Here is a 27,030-nt window from a genome sequence, read left to right on the forward strand (position 1 = left end):
CCCCTTACGCATATAAGCACATCAAACTGGTTATTGAATCACCTCCCCATCTCTTTACAAGTCAGCGGTTCTTAATCCTGACACACCCAAGAATGAGAGTAGCAGGACCGGTCCAGGAGGATCTGTTATAGAATTTAGACGCCACGGCGCAGTCATTTTAAAAATGTCAAGCTGCTTTAGCATCCACCCTGCTGATCAGTCTTGGAACTATCAGAGAATCTTGGCAAGATCTGAAAGCAGAAAGAACATCCATATATTTTTCCGGGCCCTGACAAAGGAAGCCCAGCAGGTTCCGCTACTTTGCCAACAAGCCATGGATGATATCAAGTCATACTTGGCTGCAATTTTTGATCCAGCTTCTGGGTTGTTTCAGTTTTGTTTTCAAAACACATCATGATGTCTCAGCTCCCTCTCGTGGGCACTGAAGATACAGGAGGCCTCAACAAAACAGCAAAGAACCAAAATGTTGATGAGGGTGAGAAGGTGCATGTTCAAAAGAAAACCCTGCGAAGCGATGCCATTTCAAATTACACAAAGCATAGAATAACCCACTTGAAAGCAAAACTTCTCAGGATATTTCTTTTCCAAACAGAAGATAACCAATCCTGCTTAAGTAAAAAATTTAATCAGCAGCAATCTACTTAACTCTATCCTAACTGATGTATTTCAAATCCTTGCTACCATGGTACAGCCAGACACATTCTGATTATCATTTACAGCGAACATGGATGGATGTGTATTTAAAGGTTAGTTTGCCAGTCAGTCAAGAGCAGTCGGTCTCACACACACACACACACACACACACACACACACACACACACACACACACACACACACACACACACACAGCAACAGACAGACCAGAGCGTGTCATATTTTTAGCTTTTTACTGTTTTTATACAGTACATATAAACATATGCAATGAACTTTATAGGCTATCATATCAGCAGGGCAGACCAGGATGCTGAATCAGTTGAACCTGAGATAGTACAAGTCCACAAGAGCAACTCAGTTTTGCTTTTCCGCTACCATGTAGTGGTTTTGATTCCACGTTTGCCGTGTTATTCTATATGCAATAAAATGTAAACAGAAACATATCAGCACAAACAACCAGTCACCCTTAATGGAAAACAACGTCACCGGCCAATGCGATAGCCAGGATGTACATTTTCAGCACAGGTGGGGAAGAGGGGAGGGATGGCGTGATGGGACAGGTGAGCTGGCAGATGCGGTTGCTCTTTCACAGGAAATGTGTAACTGCAACCAAAGGCACAGATGCACAGTCTGTTGACTCTGTGTTGAGTTGGTCGTCGTTGGTGCGGCATCGCTACCCCAAGCAGCAGAGCAGCGTCTCTCCGCACCCTCTACGACTACCCTGAATGGGTGCACTAATGCGATCACGTTATTTATTGAAGATACTACCAGAACCTGATGAGTATCAAAAATCAAACTCCCATAAGGTTTACTGTTTATATGTTTGTATATTGTACTGCTGAAATGCACTGGTTCCTCATCTTTAAAAATGGGACCTGAACACATTGTTCACAGCTCCAAAGTCGCATTTTAATATTAACTTTAAGCTACATTAAAATGAATATAAAATGAGTGAAAATAACCATGGTGTCTCCACAAACTCCTGTTCATCGGCAGTTGCTGACCGGTTCGTTCATCCCATAAACACCTGCAGTGTTCCTGATTTTGTTGCTGATCACCGACACTCAAGAACACCAGACACGAGCTGTAAACCTTGTGGAAGTGACTTAATTCAAGTCAGTTTCACATTTGTACTCTGTTTGGGTGCTTCCAACTGCCATGTTGGATTTCAGAGGGTAAAAGCAGTCACATGTTCTCCCCTGCAAAGAAATTTTAGGATAAGTGAGGAAAATGAAAATCAAAATAAAACTGGAAAATGTTGAAATTTTAGAAAATTCCAAACTGGGCAATTTGTACCAGGAGGAGCCAGCGCAACAACTTCAGTAAAACAATTAATGGCTGTGGATGAATGAATACCTTCACACTCACAGCCCTCAACTACGTGCCAAGGATGTACTACCAGCTGCTTGCAGATCAACTTAAAAACTATCATAAAACAACCATAGCAAACAACAGGAAAAAGGGAGGAAATCTTACATTGCTGTAAAAATGGCTAATGTTAAATGGCTAGAACATTCTTCAAAAGAGACATTTTTAGTATGCAGACTACAGTAAATAGTCTGCTACTGGCCTTCCTTAAATAAAATCCTTTGTTAATAATTACCACAGTATTGGCCACAGTAGAAGTCACCTGCACTGCTTTCCTTGGGTTTTAAGTGGATCCAACATTAGCTAACTTACATACATTTGTCCCCTTTTCACGCAAATGGCTTTGATTTCTTCCCCAGAAAGTGTTCTCCTGTTTAAAGCAGAGTGCACGTGAGCATTTCGGCAGAGTGCCCCACGCATGAATAAACCGTTTTTCATCAGTCTGCAGTGCATGGATCTTGTTTCCCTGCTCTGGAATCCTGCCAGCAAAACAAAACAAAAAAAAAGTAAAAACTGCACCCATTGCATCACAAAGTACTCCACATCAAAGCCATTATTTCACCCAGAAGGCTGGAGAGTCCACTGAAAACAGGGTGCCAGTGGGGGTCTAAGGCTGCATCGGTTCCTCGATTCCCCACCTACAACCAGTTACCCGTTAGGAGGTTACTGAACAGGGGCTTCCACTATTTTCTGGGGGAAGGGGGGGTATCGGAGGGGGCACAGCGAAGGTCGGGGTGGAACCAAGGCTGCGTTGGCGGTGTGGTTCGGGGGATCCTCAGTGGACCACCAAGGCCCCGGCTGCATAGCTAACTGAGCTGTCCTGCCAACTGCGGCACTGGCTGGACTGGGCGTAGTTGAGGAAGGAGAAGCTCATGTCGGCCCCGTTCCTGCGCAGCTCGGACACAGCCTGCAACGCAAACACATTGGTGTCAGGAAGCAATATCCAGTGCCCTCGAGTCCCTTGGCTACCAGATTTACCAGTGATCCCTGGTTCCCCACAGCTGTTTACATTCCTTACGCTGCTCCGTTTTAACACGGTAATCTGGCAGACTGGCTCCTTATTTTACAAACACAACTGGGGACCCACGATTCATTACACGAATCATTACACGATTCATCCACGATTCATTACACGAATCCACTTAACACCAAGCCCCGATCAATAAAGCAGCGTAATGCAGACGTCCCACAAGTTATTCACTCGGCTTCTAATTCTCAGGTACAGCTACAATAAAATGGAAATATTTTATTTCCTGACTTAACCCCCCCCCATTGGATTCAATTTAGTGTCGAGTGACACTAAAATCAACGCAAAAGGAAAAAGACTGAAAATAAAAATGCTTTGTCTTCACAAATCCCTATTCAGTGCCGATTCATCAAACATTCATCATCTTGCTACTGATCACAGAACATCAGACAAGAGCTGCAGACACTGGAAGGGAGTTACATTAAAGTGCTGCCTGAGCCCAGTTCTATTTGGGTGCTCTTTACTGCCATATACCAGCTGAGCACCTAAACACAGACAGAAATGTCTGAAAATGCAATAAACAAAACACTTGGAAACTGTACGTTCAAAAACTCACATTCTTATTTGTGTTCTTAAGAAAAGGAGCCAGTGTGCTCATTCTTCTTTTCCAGAACTTTCAAGGAAATGCACTTTAATGGCCAGTTGAATTAGAGCAGCATTTCCCCTTTAACACATTCGAACAGTTCTGTAGCTTCCAAACAAACTTGAGAGAAGACATTGTGATCTTAATACAAAAGCAACTAAAAATGATCATAACGCATTGATTGCTGTAGGCGGGTCAGTTTCACGTCAAACCTCAACAATTTTGACAGACAACTCATTTTACTTGGTGTCTCTGAGGCCGAAACCTGGGAGAAATGCTTACATTTAGCAGCACTCCAATGGGGTGGCGGCCACAGATGGTGTTATGATATTTCTTTAGGTAGTTACTGAAGGATATAGGGTCCAACTGTTCGATTATGGCCATGCCCTTCAAGAAAGAAGAAAGCACACATATAGCATCCCATTATGCATTTCTCAGCATCACTCTGATGGGGGAAATACAGTAACTCTCCCACTATCGTACCCTTTAAAAGGCACTATGGAAAAACTGGTTTAGGTGCCTTCAGTTAGGTTACAGTGACAGCGAACCATCGTTGCCATGGCAACACTTCTACAGCATTGTACACCTTCATGTAACTGTATACATCCACCAGCCATTTTGCTAGGTAAATCTAGCTAGCATCAAGAGGAAATGTCTTCTGCCTCCAGAAAAGGCTGTATTCAGCAACAAGGTGCAGGACAAATTCCACAGGATTCTTAGCCCATGCTAGCTTGATAGCTTCAATATTCTGAATTCTCTGCAGATTTTTGCATAGCATATTCACAGTGTGTTCCACTTCATCCTAAAGATGCTCTGTTGACTTGAGAGGTGGGAACAGGGCAGGCCAACTGAGTAAAAGCACTGTAATACTTGTGGAACCATCCTAACATGGCATGTGCTTTGTAACATGGTAAATTTATACTTTTAATAGGATAATGTGAGAAAAGGTACACTGGCCTTAAGGAATGCACCTGCTCAGCAATGTTTTGGGACTTGCGGCATTCAAACATACCCAGTCTACAGGGGGAGGGGGGAGAGAAAAGAAAAAAAAAAAAAAAAAAAAAAAAAAAAAAAAAAAAAAAAAAAATGTGCCAAGAAAACTTTCTCCACACCATTACACTCCCACCACCAATCTGTACTATTGAGACGAGGCAGGTCTGGTCTATGGATTATTCTTTTCATAGCAGATTCTGACCTTGGCTTTAGCAGGTTACAAAAGAAACTGGTATTTGACAAACCCACCACCGTTTTTCTCTCTCCTATTGTCCATATCCATTTGAACCTCATCATTTTTGCATTGGGCTTTTTTTCTGCTGCACATCAACTTTAAGTTTCAACAAGTTGTTCGTTTGGGAATACTTTTCTGTACACCACTGTTCTGAGCTGTTATTTTTGCACTTGTGGACTTCCTGACAGTTTTAACAAGTCTGGCGATTCTCCCCTGATCTCACTCATTAACAAGGTATTTTTTGCTCACAGAAGTGTTTCCAGCTGAATGTTTTTGTGTTTATAGAGAATGGTGTAATAAACAATAAGCAACGTAATGTGCAAAAATCCCAAAAATGACCGTTTCTGAGGTGCTGGAATGAGTGCAGCTGGCACCAATGACCATGCAACAATAAAAATCACATCATGTCCATTCTAATGTTCATTCAAACAGTGTTTGGACCTCTCAACTCTGTCTGCATGCTTTATATTCTGAGTCACAACCATCCAAATCACCAGCTGTGGGGGCACAGCTGCATAACTGAACAGCCAGGGGTACCTGGAAAAAGTGGATGATGAGTGAATGTCCCTAACCAAGTATTTTCGTGAAGCCTTTACATTACTTACTTCATTAACTTCCCACTTTTCTAAAGAAAAGACTATTCCCTGCTAAGAAAGCGAAACAGCACGAAAATTAGGTGAACAAGTCAGCTCTCCTCTGGCTTTTTGGGACCTGCAGAGCAAACACAGACTCACCATTTTATCAAGGTGCTCAATGGATCTGTATATCTCACCCTGGGTCTCGTCGTAGTACGTGTAGCGGAACCGCTGACCTTCGGTGAAAAAACAACCAGACTGAATCAACTGTCACCGCTTACGTGAGTGCACTCTCATTCGGACTTAGCTGCATAAATGCATGCCAATTATTGTATCCTCAAGGAACTATGGAGAGACAGTGGATTTCACAGTTATCATGACTACAATCTGTCTATGCGAACTGTAGACGATGGCAGAATAAAACTGGGTGGAACTTTCTAAAAATAAAAACTCAGTTGTAGAATTTTACTACTTACAGCACACACTGATGGGTCCATTTTAAAAGGTACACAAAGCCAGCCAACCTTAAAATGTTTTCTTTCTATGGTCCAAATGCCTGGTAAAGGAACCTATCGATCTAAACGGAGCCCATTTTCCAAGGTTGTGCAAACAAAAACTAGTACTTTATAAATGAAAGTATAAAAACTTTGATGTGGGGGCTTATACAATTTCTTTGGAAAAACAAACAAAAACACACAGTCACGGAACTCAGACATTCAAACCCATCCTGGAAGAGCTGCTCACCCCAGTGACAGAAGTCGGACGAAATCACAAACAGGTTACCGGGGTCCACCAGGTATTTACTGAGCAGCTTCCCGTACTCTTGCTCTTTGGACTCGCTTAGAGCACCCACCAGTACCGGAACGATGGCAAACTCATCTTTACAGCTGGCAAGAATAAGACGGGGAGAGAGACATGGTCACGGCCAGGTGGTGGTAGAATAGCTAACTATCTGCCAATTAGCTGATTCTTCACACAGGATAATGCTCGGACTCGAAGTTGCAGGACTCAGCAGCAGGTGAGCAGAATGTGGTCTGATGAAAAGGCAAAACGGGACAAACGTGCAGTAGAGACGAGGGTTTGCACAGGAAAACCGGGAGCCATGACAACAAGATGCTTGTTTGTTGTAACCGGATGCATGTGTTAGAAGGCCATGGCAACCAGCTACAGATGTTGGTGCCCACCCCTCCAGTGTCACTCTGTTCTCATTGTTCAAGCCCTGGGGTGAAACACTAAACTGCTTCCTGGTGTATCTATGTGAGTCAGTAAAGTATAAAACATCAATGGGAAAAAGGAGAAGCCTGGTACTCCGATACACAGTTTGAAAGAGGCTGGAGCTTGTTGAGACCACACAAAAGTTTGCAATGCTCGCAAACGTGACCAAAAAAATGCACAAGGGGGATAAATGGAAACACGACAAGTACATAAGATTTTATCCACACCACAGAGAAGTCAGCAATAGGGGGTCTGGCATCAGACGCTTCTCTCAGCACTGAGCCGAGAGCCCCACCTCTCCATGGCCTTCGCCGTGTATGGCAGGTGCATCTCGATGCTGTGCTCCTCTTCGTCGGTCTGCAGACTCATCCGCTCAAACATGCCTGTCTTCCAAAGGTCAGAATAAACTACAAAACAAGGACAGGGAATTCAAATTAATAAATAAACTTTGACAGAGCTTCACATTTCCTGCTGGAACAACAGAGGAGGACTGAAGGCATAAACGAGAGATGCGTCTGAAGGCATCTTGCCTCACTTTCATGGTGACAGCAGGGTTTTCAGGCCCCGAGGGCTGCCCTGCGCCGTGTCCCCAGTAAAACCCTGCCTCACTACAGTGGTATGTCACTGTGTAGCCCAGTTTCACTACTTGTAAAACTGGACCAGTAAAAATGTTCACCACCCAGTTGATACTAAGGCGCCGTGAGGTTACTGGAACTCCGAGCTGAACGGTGCAGAAGCTGCCACTCATTCCAGTTGGAGGGACGTACCCTTCTGGTCGATTCTCAGGTCGTACAGCGGCGTTCTGTATATCTCAGCCGGTGAGAGGGCACAGCGGGAGAGGGGCACATGATGCGAGGGCCCCAAGATGAACACCCTGCGACTAGGGGGAGAGAAGAGCATGGGTTCAAATCGCTCTGTCATACACACACCAAGCTCTCTTGGAGAAGCAGCACCAAGACTTCAAACACCTTGCGAGCCTCTACTGACATCAGTTTCCATTCCAGAAAGAGACTCAACTTGACACACTTGAGTGGCATATCACCTCTTGGAGGTGGAAAGGACCAGAAAGAACCCAGAAGCCTTTTCAGTAGATAATACTTGTAACTGATACCCCTCTTCTATGTGGAACCCAATCACGAAAGACACCTCTTGGAGATTAAAGACACCTTCAGGCTGGCTCTCAATGTCAATCGCCCGACATACACTGCACAGGTGGTCTTTGAGAAGAAGTTCCAACAAGAAAGACAGGTGCTTGCAAACCGAAAAACGAAGAGACCGCTCACTCACATAACTGTGGGGTCCACTTGCTTGTAGGCGTGTGCCGCACACGCGCCGCAGTAGGTGTACCCAGCATGCCTGTGAACACAAACAAGCACCACACTGACTGATGATGTAAGCACGGGAGCCTCAAGGTTGCAAGAGCAGCCAGCGCCGCACGCATTTGCAAGAACCGGGAAGTTTGTGATTTTCAACCAACGAGTTCAAAACAACCACTCATAGCAAATATATGGCGTCAAGGCTAACATCATAGTTTTTCTGTTAATATTACTAGGATGAGGATTCGAATGTGGCTCTTTCTGTGTGGAGTTTGCACGTTCTCCCTGTGTTTGTGTGGGTTTCCTCCAGGTGCTCTTGTTTCCTCCCACAGTCCAAAGACATGCATTGAAGGTGGATCGGTGATTCTAAATTGCCGTTTGTGTGTTACACTGAGCCACCTTGGACAGAGATGTGAACTAAACGCTAGTTAATAATCACTGCCTGTTGCTTTGGAGGCATACGTCGGCCAAATGAATAAATGCAGATGCTTACGGTGCTATGATGGCTCTGGCAGGTCGAATAGTGGGCGGGGCCTGAGACAGCCAGGCCTCCAACTGCGCGTTCAGCTGGGATCCTACATGGGGGGGAAGAGAGAAACGGGAAAGGAACACTGGAGCAAGAAATGATCCAACTGCCAAAAGTCCTCCTGCTCTTAGTGGGGAAGATGTATTTAACCATTTGAATTACTATAATTTGTTTTAATGGCAAACAACAAAACGGTGGTCTGATGCGATTTGGCAGGAAGTCGACATTCTGTTAACTGCCAGTCTGAGAGGAGTGCTCATCTGAGCCGTTCTGAGACCGTCCCTCCCAGTTCTTTGGCCGCAGGGATACGAGATCCAGGCAGCAGATCGTCTGGCACTGGCTCTTGATGTGTGTGTGAGCGAGCGAGCGAGAGAGAGAGAGACCCTTCTTAAAATAGTCTGCTCAAGAATTTCATTAGCACTAAGCAGCGATAACAATCTAGTTCAGACACTGTGACGGTACCAGGAAAACGTAATGAAAATAATGAGTCAGGCACTGGTGGGAACAGCATGACTAAGAGTTTGGCTCTGCCCAACACGTCTTTCACACTCGTCACTGGAGCATGTGTTATAACACTTAATATTTGCTTTCTCCGATGCACTGAGGAAGCCATGCGTTGGGTGAAGCCAAGAGAACGCTTATTCCCCGAGAGGCACGAATCGTAAAGCAACTGGCCGAGGTGACCTTTGGAGCGCACGTCCCTCTCCGAAGTTGATGGAGTATTGAAGCCATGGAGCTCAAAGAGTGTTAAACTATCATTTTAGCGAGGGACATGTGGATTATAGGTAATGGGGAGCGGTGGATGACAGCTGAGGTTTAACCCTAAGGGATGGGATGCCGGGAAAGACACCCACACACGGAATCCGAAGCTTCTTGGTGTGTGGTGCTGCTCAATTGAGGTCCCTGCACATAGATCAAGCACTGGGGCTCCGCCATCCCAGGGACATGTCCCACTGAGGGGAAATGTCAGCCTAGAAAAGCCCTCTAATCTGCTTAGACAGGCCAGAAACCAATAGGTTAAATGGCCTTTTGTACAGCTTTAGGAGCGGCCTGACCTTACTCTGATGGGACTGGGCCTCCAGGCTCACATTACCTGGCTACGATCATTACCTCCCCTGACTTTACTAAACAAGGGCTTGAAAGCAGCACAGCAATCCCTAAGCCTGGAGGCCATTTCACGAAAGGAAAGAGAGTATGAAAGTATCTCGGAGAGGGACAGAAAAGTTTGTCCCAGGAGCACAGAAGCTCCACATGGCTGCATTCGCTCTGGGTACTGACGGCCCGCAAAGCATGCTGTAAAGTTCCACGCCCCAGGCACAAATCAACCTCCCAGGAGTCAGACCCCAATCTCACACGTTCCCTGGGACTTCTGAGGAGCTAACATGACACAACACGGCAGACGGCTCAACTGTGAGATCGGGGCAGCTCGGCAACAGACCAGCACATGGAAGAAACACCTGGGAGAAGCACATGGGACTCAGCAGTTGTCTGAGTCTTTTAATACCTTTTCTTGAAGATCAGCTGAAATTGAACTGTTGCTTCAAAGATCATGACGGTGGCTGGTGGTGTTAGCTGTCAACTAACAGCCTGACAGAGTCAAATATGTTAGTGCACATTTTCCATCCATCCATCAACTGTCCTTCCAGCACAGTTATGGTGGTCCACAACCCATTCTGGGAGCATATGGGGTGAAGCAGGGTACACCAGGATGGGACACCAGTCCATCACAGGGCTACCACACACATTTACTCATTCACACGCACACAGTCTAAGCGCAACTAAGAGTCACTTGTTCACCTGAAACACATCTTTGGACCGTGGGATGAAACCAAGCCACCAGAAGGAAAGCCACATGTACATGGGGAGAACAAGCAACGACACACAGACTCAACTAAAATCAAACCCAGAGCCAGGAGCCGTGAGGTCCGGTTTTTATACGTGCAACAGAACTTTGTTTTGCACGTCTCCCTGTTATATTCCACACCCAGCTGTTTCCCTGCTTGCAGTACACGCTGGTGTTTAGACGCCGCTGGAACGCGAAATCCTTATGCATCTAATGGACGTGAGATGGAGAGAAAGCTGTACACAAAAACCCCCAACCAGCCCAACGGACTCCAGGCAGCGTCGACCGTCACGGCTCTGTGGATGGACAGAAAACCAGGCTGTGCGAACCTTTCGATGACAAAGTGGCGGAGAGTCTGAGGAAAGCAGCTGTACACGGTGGGCTGACCCCGCAGCCCCGGCACGCGGCTTTAGAGGAAAAGCCAAACCTTGTGCTTCTTTTGTGCTGCAACAGCATCTGATGGAGCCAGCAGCTAAATGTGCTGGATAAGGCTAATCGTCAGGGAGGGGAGGGGAGGGGAGGGGGGGCTGATGTACGCAGAAGTGGATTTAAAAAGCCCGTCTGTGGCAAATACACAGCGGGAGAGCACCGGCACGCTGGCACGGATCATCTAGGACACAACGTGTCCGTTCTCACGAACCAGAGGGGTTCGAGCCTCACGCCGACCGGCAACCTAGAGGTGAAGCAAGGACGGCCGGCTGTGGAAGGGGCCTCACAGAGAGACAGAGAGGCAGGCAGACAGACAGACAGACAGACAGACAGACGCCGGGCCGCTGGGAATCCATCCTGCGGACACAAGACAGGGGTGAAAAGTGAGGTTCCCAACACCACAGTACTGCCCCGAAAGTGCTTCCGTCCCCTTCTTCATTTAATTCCCATGGAGTATTTGAGAAACTGAACTTTGTAGCGCAAATATAGATAGTCATGACCATCCGGTGATGTCATGAAGCCAGGAAGCCTCAAGAGTAATAAATATTATTCCCAAGCAGCAGCTTTTAGAGAATCACACTGCTGTTCAAAAGTGTGTATGAAACGTGCCACACTGCAGGGATTTAACAGCCCGTCTGTGGCCCATCGCCACCGGTCCAGCTGAGCGTGGAACCCCGAACGCGCACAGTTAGCCCCCCGTTTCCGCCCCCATTTCTTCCCGCTTCCGGCCCATTTCCTCCCCATTTCCGGCCCATTTCCTCCCCGTTTCCGCCCCTCGGCGCCCCGCGGACCCCGGTCTACCTGAGGCGGAATACCAGCTGCCGGCGTGGCTCGCCTCCCTGCACACCCCTCGCTCGGACATGATCCTGTGTGGTGCGTGGAGTAAACAAACAGTAAATAACGAGCAAATTAAGACAATGAAGGCGTCTCTATTGAACAATTACACGGGTTTCACATGAGCTACGGGAGAACAAAGGAGCCCAGCCGCTCCGCCTGGGTGACACAGACGCACTGATAGCCGGTCTCGGCTCGGCAGAACACCGCCGTCCTGCCTCGGCAGCCACACTCCGCGCTTATTGGCTGAAAATTTAAAGGACTGTTTTTCTATTTGATACGAGGCGAGACAGGTAAGGAACTGCGAGAGGATTGGCTACGGTGGTCGCGGAAGACTAACCGGATTAGCTCATTGCCGTGTTTGTGGGCGGATTTTTTTGGTGAGAAAATAGCGATTGGCTGATTCTGTCTCCATGGCCAGTGAAGGACCGAAGAGGGCGGTTGAGTGACGTCACTTCATAGCAAAAGAGAAGTAGATAGAAGAAAATAAATGAAAAGAAGAAAACCATCACATTTTCAAGTCTAACCGAAGGAATGCATCATACATCTATGTGCATTGTTCTAGAATGACTGCATTGATAATCGAGTTTAGTAAGCATACGAAAATTTACGCGATATACAAGAAAGCGCACCAATTTTAAATTTTTTTATGCATAGTCGTCACTGTCATCTTTCTTATTTAAGATTTAACAGATGACAAAAACAGCAGCATATATAAAATATGTAGTGTAGTACTGTAGTAGGGTAAAACAGCATAAATAACGGTAACTCTTCTCATCTCTATTCGCAGCCAAAACGGCAGCTTACAGGGTCACGCGGGCACGAGGAGCACGTGACTGTGTTCCGGGGGAGTGAGTGGGGGGGGGGTTGCGGTCACATGGGCCTCCTTCCGATCAGCTGACCGCGGCGCACTTCCGGGTGCGGCTCTGATCGGATCGCTGCGCTCGAACAGACGCGTTGCCGTCGGATTCATGAATGTAAAGCTGTAAACAAGAGAGGCAAGTGGCGTCTTTCCTTCACAAACACTTTTAACTCGGTTGTGTGTGGAACACGGGCGGATCCTGGGCCTTCGGCCGCGGTGCTCGGCTCGGATTTCGCTCTCTACGTCACACATGAGCAAATCAAATTTTGATACTTTTGTAACAGTGGCGCTACATCGATGTTTTCTTTTCTTCCCCCCCCCCCCCCACTGTACTCGTGCATCATTTACCGTGTGTACACTGGCACATGTACCGAAATGATGACAGTACTGAAATGAAGGGTGGGTATATTGCTGGCCCACCACCAAGCCTGTTCCTCGTATGAAATATTATACAGTCCAGATATGAAACGAAAGGTTTTTGGCTGAGTTACAGTAAAATACCTCATTGCTTGACATCATGTGAACCAGTAAAATGGTGTCTGCTGTATTTCGGCTGCATTGCAATGAGCAAAGTGAAAGTGCTTGTTTGGTCTCCGCTGTGTCTGTTTTAGCTGCTCGCCAAGGTCTTCTTGAACATCCCATTGATGAATACCTCCGACAGCGAAGAGGAGTTTTATAATGAGAGAACAGCCTTGGTGTCTTCAGAGAGTCCAACCATGGCCACATACACGCAAGACTCGCAGCTCCCCGGACCGGCGGACACAGAGACCAAAGAGGTGGGTATCTGGCTTTGCGCCGCTTCCTCCTCTGTTTCGTTGGCGGAGGATGCTTAATAAGCGATGGTTGGAAATCTCATGCCCCGTCGCCGGCCAGGGCGCCTCGTCGCGGCTGGCCCGGGGAACGGCCGAGAGGGAACCTGCGGTGGAGAGCGAGGATGAGGAACTGACCCTGAAATATGGAGCCAAGCACGTCATCATGCTGTTTGTGCCAGTGACGTTGTGCATGGTGGTCGTCGTGGCAACGATCAAATCCGTCAGCTTCTACACGGAGAAGAACGGCCAGCAGCTGTAAGTTTCTGCTTTTTATCCGCACCCACAAAAACACAAACGCATCCTTTCTGCTCCCCTCTACACGGCACTCGTTCCTTCATCCACTTCCACTTTGGTGTTTACAGGATTTACACGCCCTTCACGGAAGACACGCCGTCGGTGGGCCAACGGCTTCTCAATTCTGTCTTGAACACCATCATCATGATCAGTGTCATTGTGGTCATGACCATCTTCCTGGTTGTGCTTTACAAGTACCGCTGTTACAAGGTGAGAGCGGCGCGGCAATTTATTTCTGAAATATAAATATGAAAGTAGTGTAAGTGCAGTTTTTCCCCTCTTTATAGTGCCACTTATGTGTTTCTGAATGGGTTCGAAGGCTGCATGTGTGAGAAATATAGTGCTGTGCTGAATCTTAAATGTCTACATTGAAAAACTGTTTTATTCTAAGCTTATAGTGTAGCACAATTGGCATAAATCAGTACATCTGTGAGCAGCAACGCAGACAGTAAACAAGATCAAAAAGTTAAAATGTTCATCAGGAAATAAAATAGCAAAACTCAGCTTTTCAGAATCCCATTTGACCAGGTTTTTTTTCTTTTTTTTTTTTTTTTTTAAACTCTGCAGTTCATTCACGGGTGGCTGATTCTCTCATCCTTGATGTTGCTTTTCTGGTTCAGCTTTATGTACTTGGGGTACGTTCTTCTATAAACATTGCACCTGTGGAATGATTCCCCCCTACTGTAAAAAATTATACGACTAACTCAGTGGTGAAATATGTTCTTTGAATGTGTTGGCACCTTCGCAGTGAGGTGTTTAAGACCTACAATGTGGCAATGGACTACCCCACATTAGTGATGATCATCTGGAACTTTGGGGCCGTGGGAATGATCTGCATCCATTGGAAGGGCCCCCTGCAGCTCCAGCAGGCATACCTGATCGTCATCAGCGCTCTCATGGCCCTCGTCTTCATCAAGTACCTGCCCGAGTGGTCAGCCTGGGTCATCCTGGGTGCCATCTCTGTGTACGGTGAGTGACTTCCCACATACTTGAGACTTTTGCATTACATGCTTTGTATGCTTCTATTTAGATGTCTGAAGACACGTTTCTGTAAACAGGAACACACTTGTTTTTGCGCAGATCTCATTGCAGTGCTGAGTCCGAAGGGCCCGCTCAGGATGCTCGTGGAGACGGCTCAGGAGCGCAACGAGCCCATTTTCCCCGCTCTTATATATTCCTGTAAGCGTACTATCGAGTATTCACTCCCTGTCTCAGAAGGTGTTTTTAGCCCAGAGTAGCAAGGCATGTCTTCTGTTTTTTGAGAAACTAGATATCACTACATGTTAGGGATGAAAAGTGTCAAACTGACCGAGCAGCACCGCTGACGTGTGCCCTGTGCCCTGTAGCTGCCATGATCTGGATGGTGGGGATGGCCCAGACATCATCTCCTGAGCCCAGAGATCAAGAGACAGGTCAGCAGGCAACTCTCATTATGCGGGGGTTTACCACAGGAGAAAATGGGCTTACAAACTAAAGGAAGTACTCTTTATTCAGCTTCAAAGACAAGTGCTGTAATTGTGACCACTCTGATTTCTGTACACTGCTTGGGGCTGCAGGCTCAGAAATGACATTTTGTAGCAAATATGAAAGCATGGAAGCACTCCAGATCACTGCTTCCCTAACTGAGGAAGCTATTACTAAAAATGGAGTGATAGTTCCTGCAGCTTTATGTGGACGTTGTGGCAGACAGTCTCTTTGCCTTTCTCAGATGAGGAAACTCCTCAGAGTAACGGCGAGGGCCTGGAGAGGAGCCAGGAGGAGCCCGAGAACCAGGCGTTCATGGGGAGGAACAGAACGTATTCTGCCGAGGAGGAGGAGGAGCGTAAGTGGTCATGAGACTGCAATTCTTCACTCCACAGACAGCAGTATTATTTGATTCCTCTTAAAGACACTTGCTTAAGGCTCTCTATGGAGAATTGAGGGGCTGGGCTTCCCTTCTGCAGGGGGAGTGAAGCTGGGGCTGGGTGACTTCATCTTCTACAGCGTGCTGGTGGGCAAGGCCGCAGCCACAGGAGGGGACTGGAACACCACTCTGGCGTGCTTTGTGGCCATCCTCATCGTAAGTAACCGAGGCCCATACCAGTCTGCAGCGCTTTCTCAAATGGTGGCTCACGTCACACGTGAACCCTTTCAAGGCAACAGCTGCACCAAATGAAGTACATTGGTTCCTCGGCCTTCCAGCACAAGGGCTGAAGGGCTGTTTAACTCATTTTGTTGCTCGTTCCCACGTTACCCTTAAGTCAGCCAAGGGTAGACAAGAGTTCCCTTCCCACGAGCGCAGTCTCCAGCCGTTTCTGGATTAATCTCAACCACACCTGCAGAACTGCCACTGTGGATTTGTCTCACTGCTGCAAAAATTGCAAGGTGACATTTAAATGTCCCTTCCTGTATCACTGGATCAATTACCAGAACCTTCCTGGGGACATCCAAAAGTCACTGTCTGTCGCCTCTCCAAACTGCCCCACGGTCTCTAGAAAGGATTCATGCTCTAGTTACACAGTGATTCAAGCTGTCACCTTGTGTTTTAAAAATCCTGGGTTCAAGTCCTGCTCCCAGTATAGTACCTTTGATGAAAGTACTTTCCATGTACTGATACGGTAAAAATTACATGAGTATATAAAGACGTGTAAATCATTTTAAATAGCTTAGTGTACAAAGGTCATAGTAAGTTTCCTAAAAGAAAGGAGTCAGCTAAAAGAAAAAAAAACAATTAAAAAAACAATTTAGTAAAGAAAGGACACAGCTGTCAAGAGTTATCCAGAATCAGGCAACTAAATACTGGAAATAAAAACATGTCGTCTCCAGCAACTCCTGTTCTGTGCCAGTTGTTGACAGATTCATCCCGTAAACAAGTGACAGTCCCCGTGTTATTCATAAGTGACACTGAGGAACAGCAGACAAAGGCTGTAAAAGTGGAAGTGAGTTGAATTAAGGCCCTTCCACAATCCTGAAGTTTAGGTGCAATCTGTTGGCTCAGGCCCTCGCTGCCTATCAACCAGAAATTTAACAAAACAGGTGAACACAACTTAAAAAAGAAAAAAAAAAGGGCGGTGTATCCTTGTGAAACATGGAATAAAATGTAAGTAGGACAGCATTCATAACTGTAAATGTATTTACTACAGTATAACACATTCAAAAAAAAATGCAGGGGGATTTAAGATGCAGGAAACTAACCTGAGTCTCATTCATAGGGACTGTGTCTCACTCTCCTTCTGCTGGCCATCTTTAAGAAGGCCCTCCCTGCCCTGCCCATCTCCATCACGTTTGGCCTTGTTTTCTACTTTTCCACCGACAACCTGGTGCGGCCCTTCATGGACAGCCTTGCTGCTCACCAGTTCTACATCTGACTGCACCTGGCAAGGACTGACTGCTGCCCAAGGACACGACACGACACGACACACACACGTTCAGCGAGCTGTTCTTTTGTAGCCCTACTAAACTTTTTTTTTAATCAGTCTTTAGATGAATACATTAGGACCTGATGATAAACAGTTATTTTTATGGCTGGGTATTTCAACATGTGAATAAAGTGGTTTGTCTTTCTGCAATGCCTCTAATCCTCCTCTCCTACAGGAAATTTCTAAGGCGCACTGTCTTTCAGTGACAGTGTGGACAAAGTGCATTAAAGTGACTTAAGGTTTGAAGGATGTTCTGTAAACAAAGGCCAAGCACTGGCAATGAAAGCTGGTTCCTGCTGTACCTCTGACTGTGATAACAGTAGTTTGAAGTTGTTATACAGTGCACTGCAGTATCATCGGTCTGTTGCTTACTGTGACAAAGTTAAGACACTATTAAAGTTAACAATCTGATTACATACAGTATGTGATATCAAAATGTTTACTTGTTACAAATGGAAAGTGTCCTCCAGTGAAACTTGTCTTGTTTGGTATCAAGCCACTTGCAATAAACATCAAGGAAACAGACCCGTTTTGTGGTTTTCATATTTGCCAAAATCGCTATTGAATACTATGTATGACTGATTAAAAATTAAATCAGTTAAAAGCCTTTAGCAGTGATTCTGAAAAATCTTAAACATCATAGAAGCAGCAGCAACAAAAAAACTCCATGTTGTTCAAAAGGATAAACTGTAACACAGGCATGTTTACCCATACTAGTTTGGGGGGGGGGGGGTAGTGGACAAAATGTTATGAAACACCTGTTTACTGTTTTCATTGTTCATTTATATGAGTGACTTTTTCAATAATTTCCCAACTCTTACCAAAAACTAATACTTGACCTACTTCAGCTGCATGCATTTAAAAATACAGAATGTTCGGCCAAAAAAAAAAAAAAAAACGGACATTATGACCTCAGCTTTCTCTCTCCCACGATGTTAATTTCTATCTTCAAACTGTGACTTGTTCTTGAGAAGATGTGCAGCTAAAAACTCAATAGGGTTTTGGGGCCTGAAAGAAAGAATGTCCTGAACATTATCACACACTTCACCTCCCAGCTGGCATCTTACCACCATGAAACACATTAACTGGCACAGAAAAATCATACTGAAAATTCCTTTTCCGACTGAGCCTTGCATATTACTCAAGTACGTACCTCTCCTTGGCCAAAACCGCTAGACTCTGGAGAAGAACAGGTACAACCGTCTGGTCTAAGTAGGCCCGTGTGGGCAACGACTGCAGGTCCACCTTCTGCTTGGGAAGCTTTTCCATGATGGGTTTCTCAACTTCCGATACTCTCTGAGGGCAAAGCAACAAAGGCACATTAGAAAACTAATAAGTGCCGAACCCACCATCCTTCACACCATCTCAAGACCCCTGAGATTTTTAATACCTGGGTGCTTTCTGTATGACCATAATCAGCACGAGGATTTTCTGCAACCTTTGAAGAAATTACATATGAAGGTGGATTTACGACAAGAACGGAAAGGACAGCAGCGAGTGAATAAACTTACAGGCACTTGTCCTTCCTGGCCCTGCTCCACATCAGTGTGATCTAATAAAAAACAGACGGACATTAACTCACAAGTGACAGAAAACATCAAAAGTTGGACAAATGCATTAGCCGGGGGGGGGGGATCATAAAAAATAAAGTAGTGCCCTGAATTACTCCAGTATTTATGGTTCAAACTGGTAATTAATTAAAAGTTGGGCCATGTTACATAAATCAATTCCCTTTTGGATTTGCACTTCTGTCTGTCTGTTGAACTATCAGTGCAACAAAAATAACTACAAATTAACAGAAGCAAAAGCCTAGAACTAATAAAACTAAGCTATTATTATTTATTGAATTATCTGAGAATTTTCTCCAATGTGACTCTCAGGGTGAAGTTTGTACACCAATATACTTACACTGATCTACCCATTTATGCAGCTGGGTAATTTTTACTCCATGAGTTCAGGGTAAATACCTTGATCAGCTGTACTACAACAGGGACTCAAACCCAACTGCAAGACGACTGTCATACATATAAATATGGCAGAGTAGTGGTTACAGCTGCTGCCCTTTGGACACAAAGGTTGTAGGTTTGAATCCCACCTCCAGCCGTAATTACCTTGCTGCTCTGGGTCTTACCCTAAATAAATAGCTCCAGTAAAAGTACCCAGCTGTACAAATGGGTAAATAATTGTATGTAGCTCAACACTAAGTTGCTCAGGTCAGGAGAAAAGTGCATAAAAGTGCTACGCCACCTGCTGCCCAACAGATGCTACTTGTTCTATGTAGAAAATGAATTATAGTGAAGCAGTTACACTCTTTTCCAGCCATTACAATCGCTGGTCCAACGAAGGCCCGGGGTCGCGGTGGTCCGGAGCCCATACATACTAAACTCCATCATAAAATACTAGTACACACGAAACCGATTTAAATTATAGAACCTTAGTTAGTCCGAAAAACGGCCGCTACTGGCTGCACCACGCTTCCACCTACTCAATATTAGCTTCCAAAACAAATGTTTGCAAACTCAAACTGTTTTTGAAGCTACACTGACTGACTAGACTTACTAACTCTAAGCAGCTACAACAACAAAAGACATACAAGTTTCATACTATACAGTAACAGTAAACTGCGCGTCACGGCTCGTTATCTGAAAGAAAACCGCATGAATTTCGCACAAAAATTAAATCAGTGAGTGAGTCTGTTCTAATAGTACCGTCACGACAAATACAAAGTAATAGAGGTAATAAAATGAAATCCATTCACCGTCCGCCATGGCTGCTGTCGAGTTCTCCGCTTAAAAAAGCAAAACGGAGAGACCAATTGAAGCAGCGAGAATACTGAATCTTGATTGGCTGGTGGGAATACTCACTCGTGATTGGTTTGTGGAAGATACCGGAACTTATCATTTTTTTTTAAGTCAACGCTCATTGGTTTTGTCATGACACAGGAAGTGATTGCATTTCCGTGTTAGGAAAGGGCGGACGCTTGCTTGGTGGAAAGTTATTTTATGGTAATACTAAAATTTATACAATATAATACGGATTGTGAGCTGTATCATGCAGGATATTTATTAGCAAACGAAGAGTAAATTTATAACAAGATATAGCATTTTAACCCTGGATGGCAGCAGGTGGCGTAGTGGTTAGAGCCACCCGGCTTTATTATTGTTCATCAAAGTACCTACCGTGATTGATATAGTAAATTTAGTAAATCATTAAGTAGTGTAGTGTATAAACTTAACTTTGTAAGTGATTTCTTGAAAGTGTCAGATGAATAAATACAGCAGGTAGGAGGTACCAGGTAGTAGCTCACAGGTTTTGTTTTCACACTTGTGCATTTTCGTGGTTTAGTCTGAAGAAAACAAAAAGATGTCTGCGAAAAGAAATGTTCTAATATTAGCGTAATCTGAAATATAGTGGCACTTCAGCTTACAAACAAAACTGGGACCAGAAGTCTGTTCGTAACTCCAGTCATTTTTAGCTTTTAAGTCACAGTCAATAAAAGGTTTGTAATATGGCTCTTGCTTAATATGCATATTAGGTTTTGTTAAAACGTTGGGTACAGCTACAGTAAATTAAAAAAGCTAGCTACAACTAATTTTAAAAACACCGAAAATAAAAATACACCATTTCCACAAACTCCTATTCAAAGCCGACTGACTAATTCATACCCTGAACATGTAACCTTCCTCATTTTGTTATCAGTCACCGATATTCAGGAACACCAGACACAAGCTGTAAGGTTTTTGGTTCTGCCAAATAACCTCCCTCTCTCACTCAGAACTGCTGAATCTCTCTCAGCATGCAAAACATCTCTTTGCAGAAATAGATGAGTAAAGAAACTGCATTTAAAAATAAATTTGAGACAAGCGTGTGAACAGCCATGAAGGTGAATGTGAAGATGGGCTGGTCTCCCGTTAGTGCCTCTATATTTGTTTATTTCTACAATGAAAAGCCCATCAGATGCAGCTGTTACATCTCCCATGACTGCAGGAAAGCTGTAGTGCTAACATCTTTAAATGGACAACCAATACAGTATCTTGCACCGAAAATGAGTCTTTTCTATTGTTTCAATGTCATTTGCTGATAATGTGCGTTTACTGTTCAGTGCCTTCACCTTGTAGGTTGGCGTTTATCCCCTCTGGTGTGCTCCAGTGACTCTCCTCGGCCATGGCGGGCACCGTGAAAAGACCAGCAGGTCTAGTAGACAAGGAATATGAGGACAGCAAAGCGGAGCACATCCGAAACCACCACAAGCAGGCCTTCGAGTACATATTAATGGCCCTGAAGACTGACGAGGACAACAGAGGTAAGACGCTGTGTGGACAGCAAGACACATTTTAAGGTTTAGGTAATTTATCAAACACCTTTCCTCTAAAGTAAACAAAAGCATATCAAGAACAGATGAAGAGCTTTAGACACAAATACAGGATTATCAGCACATAGCTTGTGTGTCTGATACCACCATGTTGCTGATTCATATCCCTCCAGTAGCTCTTACAAAAGTTAGACTGAAATAGCAAATACATAGATAATTATAGCAGATGGTTTTGGACTCATTTATGGAGCTTTCAGTTGATAGGAGAGAAGTGGCTCTCAAAGAGACTGTTTGAAACCCTTTTTGAGTATTGGAGGGATTCGGCAACTTAGGGGGACCACTGGACTTTTGATTTTGAACCCCTTGCGAGTGGGACCACCAAGCAGCCAGAGGTGGAGAAGTGCAGTGCTCTTGCTGCACTGCAGGGAGTGATCAGGTTCAATAGGTATTAGGGAACAGATCCTTTGACCAAGACGGAAGACACAAACTGCCTTTTGAGTCCCTGAATTCCAATAACACCAGTGCGACTTCCTGCTTGGTGTCACTTTTGTCCAGTATTGTAGCTAATGGTCTCTCTTTAGTCACTCTGTTCCCCTCATTCCAGGTCAGAAGGAACAGGCAATTTTGTGGTACAGGAAGGGTATTTCGGAGCTGGAGAAGGGCATTGCAATTGAGGTGACAGGCAAAGGTGAGCTTTTCATGATCTTACTGCTTAAAAATTTAAATTATGTGAGAAAACATAGATTTTCCTAAGCAAGCTACCTAGTGCCAGTGGTACATGTTTACATACATTTTAACAATTTACATACACGTTCAACTTGCCTCTTTTCCTCTTCGTTGCTACTGCATCCTTCAGATGAGCAGTACGAGAGAGTTAAACGTCTCCAAGCCAAGATGTCCACCAATCTTCTGATGGCCAAGGAGCGTCTGGAGCGTTTAGGTGAGTCGACGAAAGGCACTCTGCTTACACTGCTTCAGTGCAGTGTGTGAAGCTGGGAAATGACAACTGATGTGGTCTCTGTCAGAGGGCAAAGTGGCTTTCGGAAGGACGGACCCCCTGACTCACAGCAGCCATCCTCTACCTCAGTTGAGTCCTCTGCCCAGACATTCCACCTTCAGACTACCAGAGGGCCAGCGCTCATCTGCCAGCAGTGGGTCCTCCAACCACATTCTACATCCTACCAATAAGCTATCCAGCATCAAGGTAAGCACATGCCTCTTAGAAGCAGTCTGGAGGTGTGTCTCAGCTGGGAGCAGCTCTGAATATGTTTTGTAAATGAGCTCTTCTTCCTCCAAGGGTCCTACCAAAGCAGGCAACGGGCACAGAAGGAACCCAGCAGCTTCGTCGCCGGCCAAGAAGAACAACATGAGGAACCTGAAGAACGTGGACCCTAAGCTGGCCAACCTCATCCTGAATGAGATTGTGGATGGGTGTGTGGGGGGGGTTGTGCCAGTGGGAATGGCTCTGCTCAGGTCCAGCGGGAGGCACTTGTTTGGTGAACCAGTTTAATTTCTGTTTCAGCGGTGCAGGTGTGCGCTTTGAGGATGTGGCCGGTCAGGAGCTCGCCAAGCAAGCGCTGCAGGAGATTGTCATTCTTCCTGCCCTGCGGCCGGAGGTCAGCTCAACACACTGCGATCTTTAATTTTATTCAAATGTCAAAAATACAGCGGCTCCTCACATTAAGAACATTTGAGCTACCAGTTTTCAAAGGCAAAAATATTTTTTTGTTTATTAATTTTGATTTTTTTATTCTGCTTCTCCGTGGTGTTGTTCAACACAGTTGTTTACAGGTCTCAGAGCTCCAGCACGAGGCCTGCTTCTTTTTGGCCCCCCAGGGAATGGGAAGACTATGCTGGTGAGCCGGGGACAGTACGGCCTTATTCGTGAATGTCACAGAGATGTAGACTGGCTGAGAACAAGAGATTTTAATTGTGCTACACGTCTTTTCATGGACAGGCAAAGGCCGTCGCCATGGAGTCCAGTGCAACCTTTTTTAACATCAGCGCCGCCAGCCTGACTTCCAAATATGTAAGTGAATTATATGCAGTAACAGCAGATGTCAGTTTGTCTCATTAAAGCTGTGAGGCTCTGGGCTGAACTACTGTCCCTCACCTGCAGGTTGGTGAAGGAGAGAAGCTTGTCAGGGCCCTGTTTGTTGTTGCCAGAGAGTTACAGCCATCCATCATCTTCATCGGTAAGACTTGTTTCACACCACATTAGGTGTAGCCTAGTGCTGCCCCTGCTGACGGTCTCTTCTTGCCGCTCAGATGAAATCGACAGTTTGCTGTGTGAGAGGAGGGAGGGTGAGCATGACGCCAGTCGGCGGCTGAAAACGGAGTTCTTGATCCAGTTTGATGGGGTAAGAGTTCTGGGATCTGTGTCAGTGGAATTTATTGTTATTTTTATTTTCTCTGACACATTTTGAAGATGTCAGAGTTAAGCTACTTAGAATTATTTACTCATTTATACAACAGGGTAATTCATATTGTATCAGTTTAAGGTAGGTGCCTTGATGAAGGGTACTAGAGCAGGAGTGGGATTTGAACCCAGGTCCTTTAGATTACCGCATGGTCAGTGACCAAATCCAGTTGAACCAGGAGAGACTTGGAAACACACAGTGTGACTCACTGTCCTCATCTCAGGTTCAGTCTGGAGGGGACGACCGGGTCCTGGTGATGGGCGCCACCAATCGGCCGCAGGAGCTGGATGAGGCTGTGCTCAGGTACCTTGTCTGTCAGACTTCCCACCCATCACTCTACCCAAGAGAGTTCTGGAATTCTTGTGTTTTTTGAGGTCTTCAGACCTGTCAGAAGGTACAAATAGTTTCACATTGAGTCCTGTTCTCTCCTGCAGGCGGTTTGCAAAGAGGGTGTATGTCACTTTACCCACAGAGGAGGTACGTTTGACGCTATATTAGAAGTTTTGTCTTCAGTGGATGCCTGCTTACACTGACATTCTCTCTTTCACACACACACACACACACACACACACACACTCACACACAGACACACACACACAGACACACACACACACACACACACACACACACACACACACACACATATACAGGACAAGCCAGTAGTTTGAGTTCGCTTGCTGGAAACTAGTTGGAAACCAGGTCGTTAGTGTGAGTCACCCTTCACTCGGCTTCTTGGCCGCCGTTCTTGCACAGCTTTGAGGTGTGTGTTGCATTGGCATCTTGTAGAAGAATGAAGGACTGTCCAGACATTTGTAATCCCTGATGGAATGACATGTCTTTGAAGTATGTCATGATAAATTGCAGCACATAGCATAGTGCTTAGAGATGCAAACTTTTAAAGGTCCCAGGTTTGAATCCCACATCCTGCTGTAGTTCCCTTGATGAAGTATTTACCCTGAACTGACACAGTAAAACTTACCCAGCTGAGTAAATGGGTAAATCAGTGTTAGGAACTTGTTTGTCACTGAAAAAAGTGTCAGCTGAATGAGTTAATGTAAACGTAAATGATATCCATGATGGTTGATATTGCAATGGACTTGGTAAAAATCACCAGCTCTGTGACTATCAAAGCAGCCCCACAGCATGATGCTGCCACCTCCATGCCTCCAAAATTTCAGATTTTGACTTGGTGGCCGACAAAAGTCTACAACATCTCAAATTTTCGGTTTCTGTGTTTTTTAATCCAGGCAAGTTTGGTTTCAGGCAGGTCAACTCAAATTTTTGGTTGATACTCTGTAAACACAATCACAATATGGAGGACCACGTAATATATTTCTAGATGCTGTTTGCTTCCTTAAACCAATGTGGGGGTTATTCTTTGCAGACGCGCTTTCATCTGATGCAGAACCTGCTTTCAAAACACGGAAGTCCACTCAGCCAGAGAGAGCTGGCCCAGCTAGCCAGGTAGGTTCCAGGTCAGAGCCGTACCACTTGGCAACCTTGTCAGTTTAGGCACCAAGCTCCTGCACTCCATGTATAACGTATAGGATGAGAATGAAGGGCACAAAGGGCACCGTGCCCAGTGGACCTATGTATCAGTGGTTAGTAGCTCAGTCCAGCTGCCAGTTGTACCCGTGACTCTCGTGAAAGGTGCAGTGATATTCATGCACATCGTTTCATTACAGAGTGACGGAGGGCTATTCAGGGAGTGACCTGACTGCTTTGGCCAAGGATGCTGCCCTGGGACCAATCAGAGGTCAGTTCTGGAACACACAGAGTGCTATTGTTTGATTAAAAAAAGTTTGGGCCTCCTGGACGGCACAGCAGCGTTCTGATTCTGTGTGCCTGTGAAAGTTGTGTAATTCTTTGGGTGACAACTCTGAGTTCTCAATGTTTTCCCACTTGTTCCTGTAATCACATTGGTGCAACGCGTGTAGAATCCGGTTACCATGGTACTACTACTCAATAGCAAGGGCTGAGGAGTGTGTGCACACTGATTAATTTCTCTTTTTCTTTTTTTAACGTAGAGCTGCATCCAGAACAAGTTAAGAACATGGCGGCCAGTGAGGTATGAGCTGTGATTATATACAGGGTTGTAGTTCTGCAGAATTGTATTATTTTTAAATATGTAAATCTGGACTTTACCTACAGTAGTAGCACCAAATTAATGCCAATACTGATTTAAGAAAATATTACGAATAAAATTAACAATTCTGTACAAGCATCAGATTGGGGTATTTTCAGCCTTCACTTTGTACTCTAAGGACTGCAGTAGTACCCTTGATCAAGATACTTAGCCTAAATTCTTCCAGTAAAATTACCAGCTGTATAAATGGGTAAACAATTATAAGTAGCTTAACATTGTAAGTTGCTTTGGAGAAAAGTGTCAGATAAAAGAATAAATGTAAATGAATGGATGTTAGTGAAGCTGTCAGTAAACTCAACACTCCACCCCTTGGTGTCTTTGCACAGATGCGAAATATCAAGTTCAGAGACTTTGTTGAGTCGCTGAAGAAAATCAAGCGCAGCGTGAGCCCACAGACTCTCAGCACGTACCTTCAGTGGAACGAGGAGTACGGGGACACCACTGGCATGTGAAACGGCGCCCTCCACGGGTCTGGGGCTGAACAGCTGCCTGGATTAATGGAGGATAATAACACAACCTCACTTATTTTTTACCTCTTTCTACTTTAAAATCAGAACGGGAACAGAGCACAAAACTACAGACAGAGCAGTAGTGCAACAGCAAACCTCACCGCGTCGTTAATTTAAAGTGAAACTGAGTGGCCAGCTGGGAGTCTTGTCTGGCACATCGTGGAGCTGTGGAACACATGTAGCAGAGGGCAAAGGGTGTTAGCATGGCTTTGATACTCACTGCCATATTTCATATTTCATAGCTTCGGAGCAGCATTTTGGGTGACTGGAGGGAAACATTTGCTTTCTCCCGCTTTCTCAATGCAGAAATTGGAGCTGAGTTTCAGAGGCTGATGTTGCAAGGGAGGCCTCAAATCTCTTGTTTAATTAATGGTACTATAAGTAAAAAAAACCTGCTGAACCCACAGATCTGTATCTAAACAGGTAGCAACAATATATTTTCTATTATTAAACTTAATTACCTGAAAGAAATTGCAATTTGGGAAAATGTAGTACTTTTTTGTGGTGGTGCATTTTGTTTGCGCAAATGTTAGGAAAACATAAAATTGACCAGAATTATCAGCTACAAGAATAACTAAAAGTAAAATAATCTACTTGCAGTAGTACTGTATTTTATTGCATTTTCCAATATATTGCACTGCCTTTGCAAAGTATGAGGGTTAAGGAGAATAAAGTGGAA

The 27,030-nt window shown here is 45.1% G+C and overlaps 4 protein-coding genes across 7 annotated transcripts; 2 read left to right on the forward strand and 2 right to left on the reverse strand.

The window, feature by feature from the left end:
* Positions 1–939: 939 nt before the first annotated feature.
* Positions 940–12,047, reverse strand: memo1 (mediator of cell motility 1). 2 transcript variants are annotated; one of them, XM_029251406.1, is made up of 10 exons: positions 11,939–12,047; positions 11,566–11,630; positions 8,460–8,541; positions 7,938–8,006; positions 7,418–7,530; positions 6,946–7,057; positions 6,180–6,322; positions 5,595–5,671; positions 3,915–4,019; positions 940–2,929 (listed from the first exon to the last, which is right to left on the reverse strand). In XM_029251406.1, the coding sequence occupies exons 2-10, from the start codon at positions 11,624–11,626 to the stop codon at positions 2,798–2,800; spliced, it is 894 nt and encodes a 297-aa protein (XP_029107239.1). In that variant the 5' UTR covers positions 11,627–11,630; positions 11,939–12,047; the 3' UTR covers positions 940–2,797. The 2 variants fall into 2 exon arrangements, with proteins under 2 accessions (XP_029107239.1, XP_018595722.1); XM_018740206.2 differs by lacking the exons at positions 3,915–4,019; positions 11,939–12,047 and having other exon boundaries at positions 11,566–11,926.
* Positions 12,048–12,502: 455 nt separating this feature from the next.
* Positions 12,503–17,489, forward strand: psen2 (presenilin 2). The gene is made up of 11 exons (XM_029251539.1): positions 12,503–12,596; positions 13,072–13,236; positions 13,334–13,527; positions 13,635–13,776; positions 14,134–14,201; positions 14,315–14,535; positions 14,647–14,745; positions 14,913–14,978; positions 15,275–15,388; positions 15,510–15,625; positions 16,758–17,489. Exons 2-11 carry the CDS (start codon positions 13,105–13,107, stop codon positions 16,911–16,913), a joined length of 1,308 nt encoding a protein of 435 aa, XP_029107372.1. The 5' UTR covers positions 12,503–12,596; positions 13,072–13,104; the 3' UTR covers positions 16,914–17,489.
* A 71-nt stretch (positions 17,490–17,560) lies between these two features.
* On the reverse strand, positions 17,561–19,782 carry LOC108927125 (protein dpy-30 homolog). Of its 2 annotated transcripts, XM_018740208.2 has the most exons (5): positions 19,723–19,774; positions 18,476–18,516; positions 18,355–18,402; positions 18,118–18,260; positions 17,561–17,972 (listed from the first exon to the last, which is right to left on the reverse strand). In XM_018740208.2, the coding sequence occupies exons 1-5, from the start codon at positions 19,730–19,732 to the stop codon at positions 17,900–17,902; spliced, it is 315 nt and encodes a 104-aa protein (XP_018595724.1). In that variant the 5' UTR covers positions 19,733–19,774; the 3' UTR covers positions 17,561–17,899. The 2 variants fall into 2 exon arrangements, with proteins under 2 accessions (XP_018595724.1, XP_018595725.1); XM_018740209.2 differs by lacking the exon at positions 18,355–18,402 and having other exon boundaries at positions 19,723–19,782.
* Positions 19,783–19,910: 128 nt separating this feature from the next.
* Positions 19,911–26,752, forward strand: LOC108927042 (spastin-like). 2 transcript variants are annotated; one of them, XM_018740069.1, is made up of 17 exons: positions 19,911–19,969; positions 21,067–21,267; positions 21,881–21,964; positions 22,133–22,216; positions 22,302–22,480; positions 22,574–22,707; positions 22,799–22,892; positions 23,058–23,132; positions 23,234–23,305; positions 23,396–23,471; positions 23,545–23,636; positions 23,920–23,999; positions 24,131–24,173; positions 25,081–25,160; positions 25,382–25,452; positions 25,724–25,764; positions 26,169–26,752. In XM_018740069.1, the coding sequence occupies exons 2-17, from the start codon at positions 21,129–21,131 to the stop codon at positions 26,292–26,294; spliced, it is 1,470 nt and encodes a 489-aa protein (XP_018595585.1). In that variant the 5' UTR covers positions 19,911–19,969; positions 21,067–21,128; the 3' UTR covers positions 26,295–26,752. The 2 variants fall into 2 exon arrangements, with proteins under 2 accessions (XP_018595585.1, XP_018595586.1); XM_018740070.1 differs by having other exon boundaries at positions 19,919–19,969; positions 21,083–21,267.
* Positions 26,753–27,030: the final 278 nt, after the last annotated feature.

This window comes from Scleropages formosus, chromosome 4 (genome assembly GCF_900964775.1).
Source record: "Scleropages formosus chromosome 4, fSclFor1.1, whole genome shotgun sequence".
NCBI classification, from domain to species: Eukaryota; Metazoa; Chordata; class Actinopteri; order Osteoglossiformes; family Osteoglossidae; genus Scleropages; species Scleropages formosus.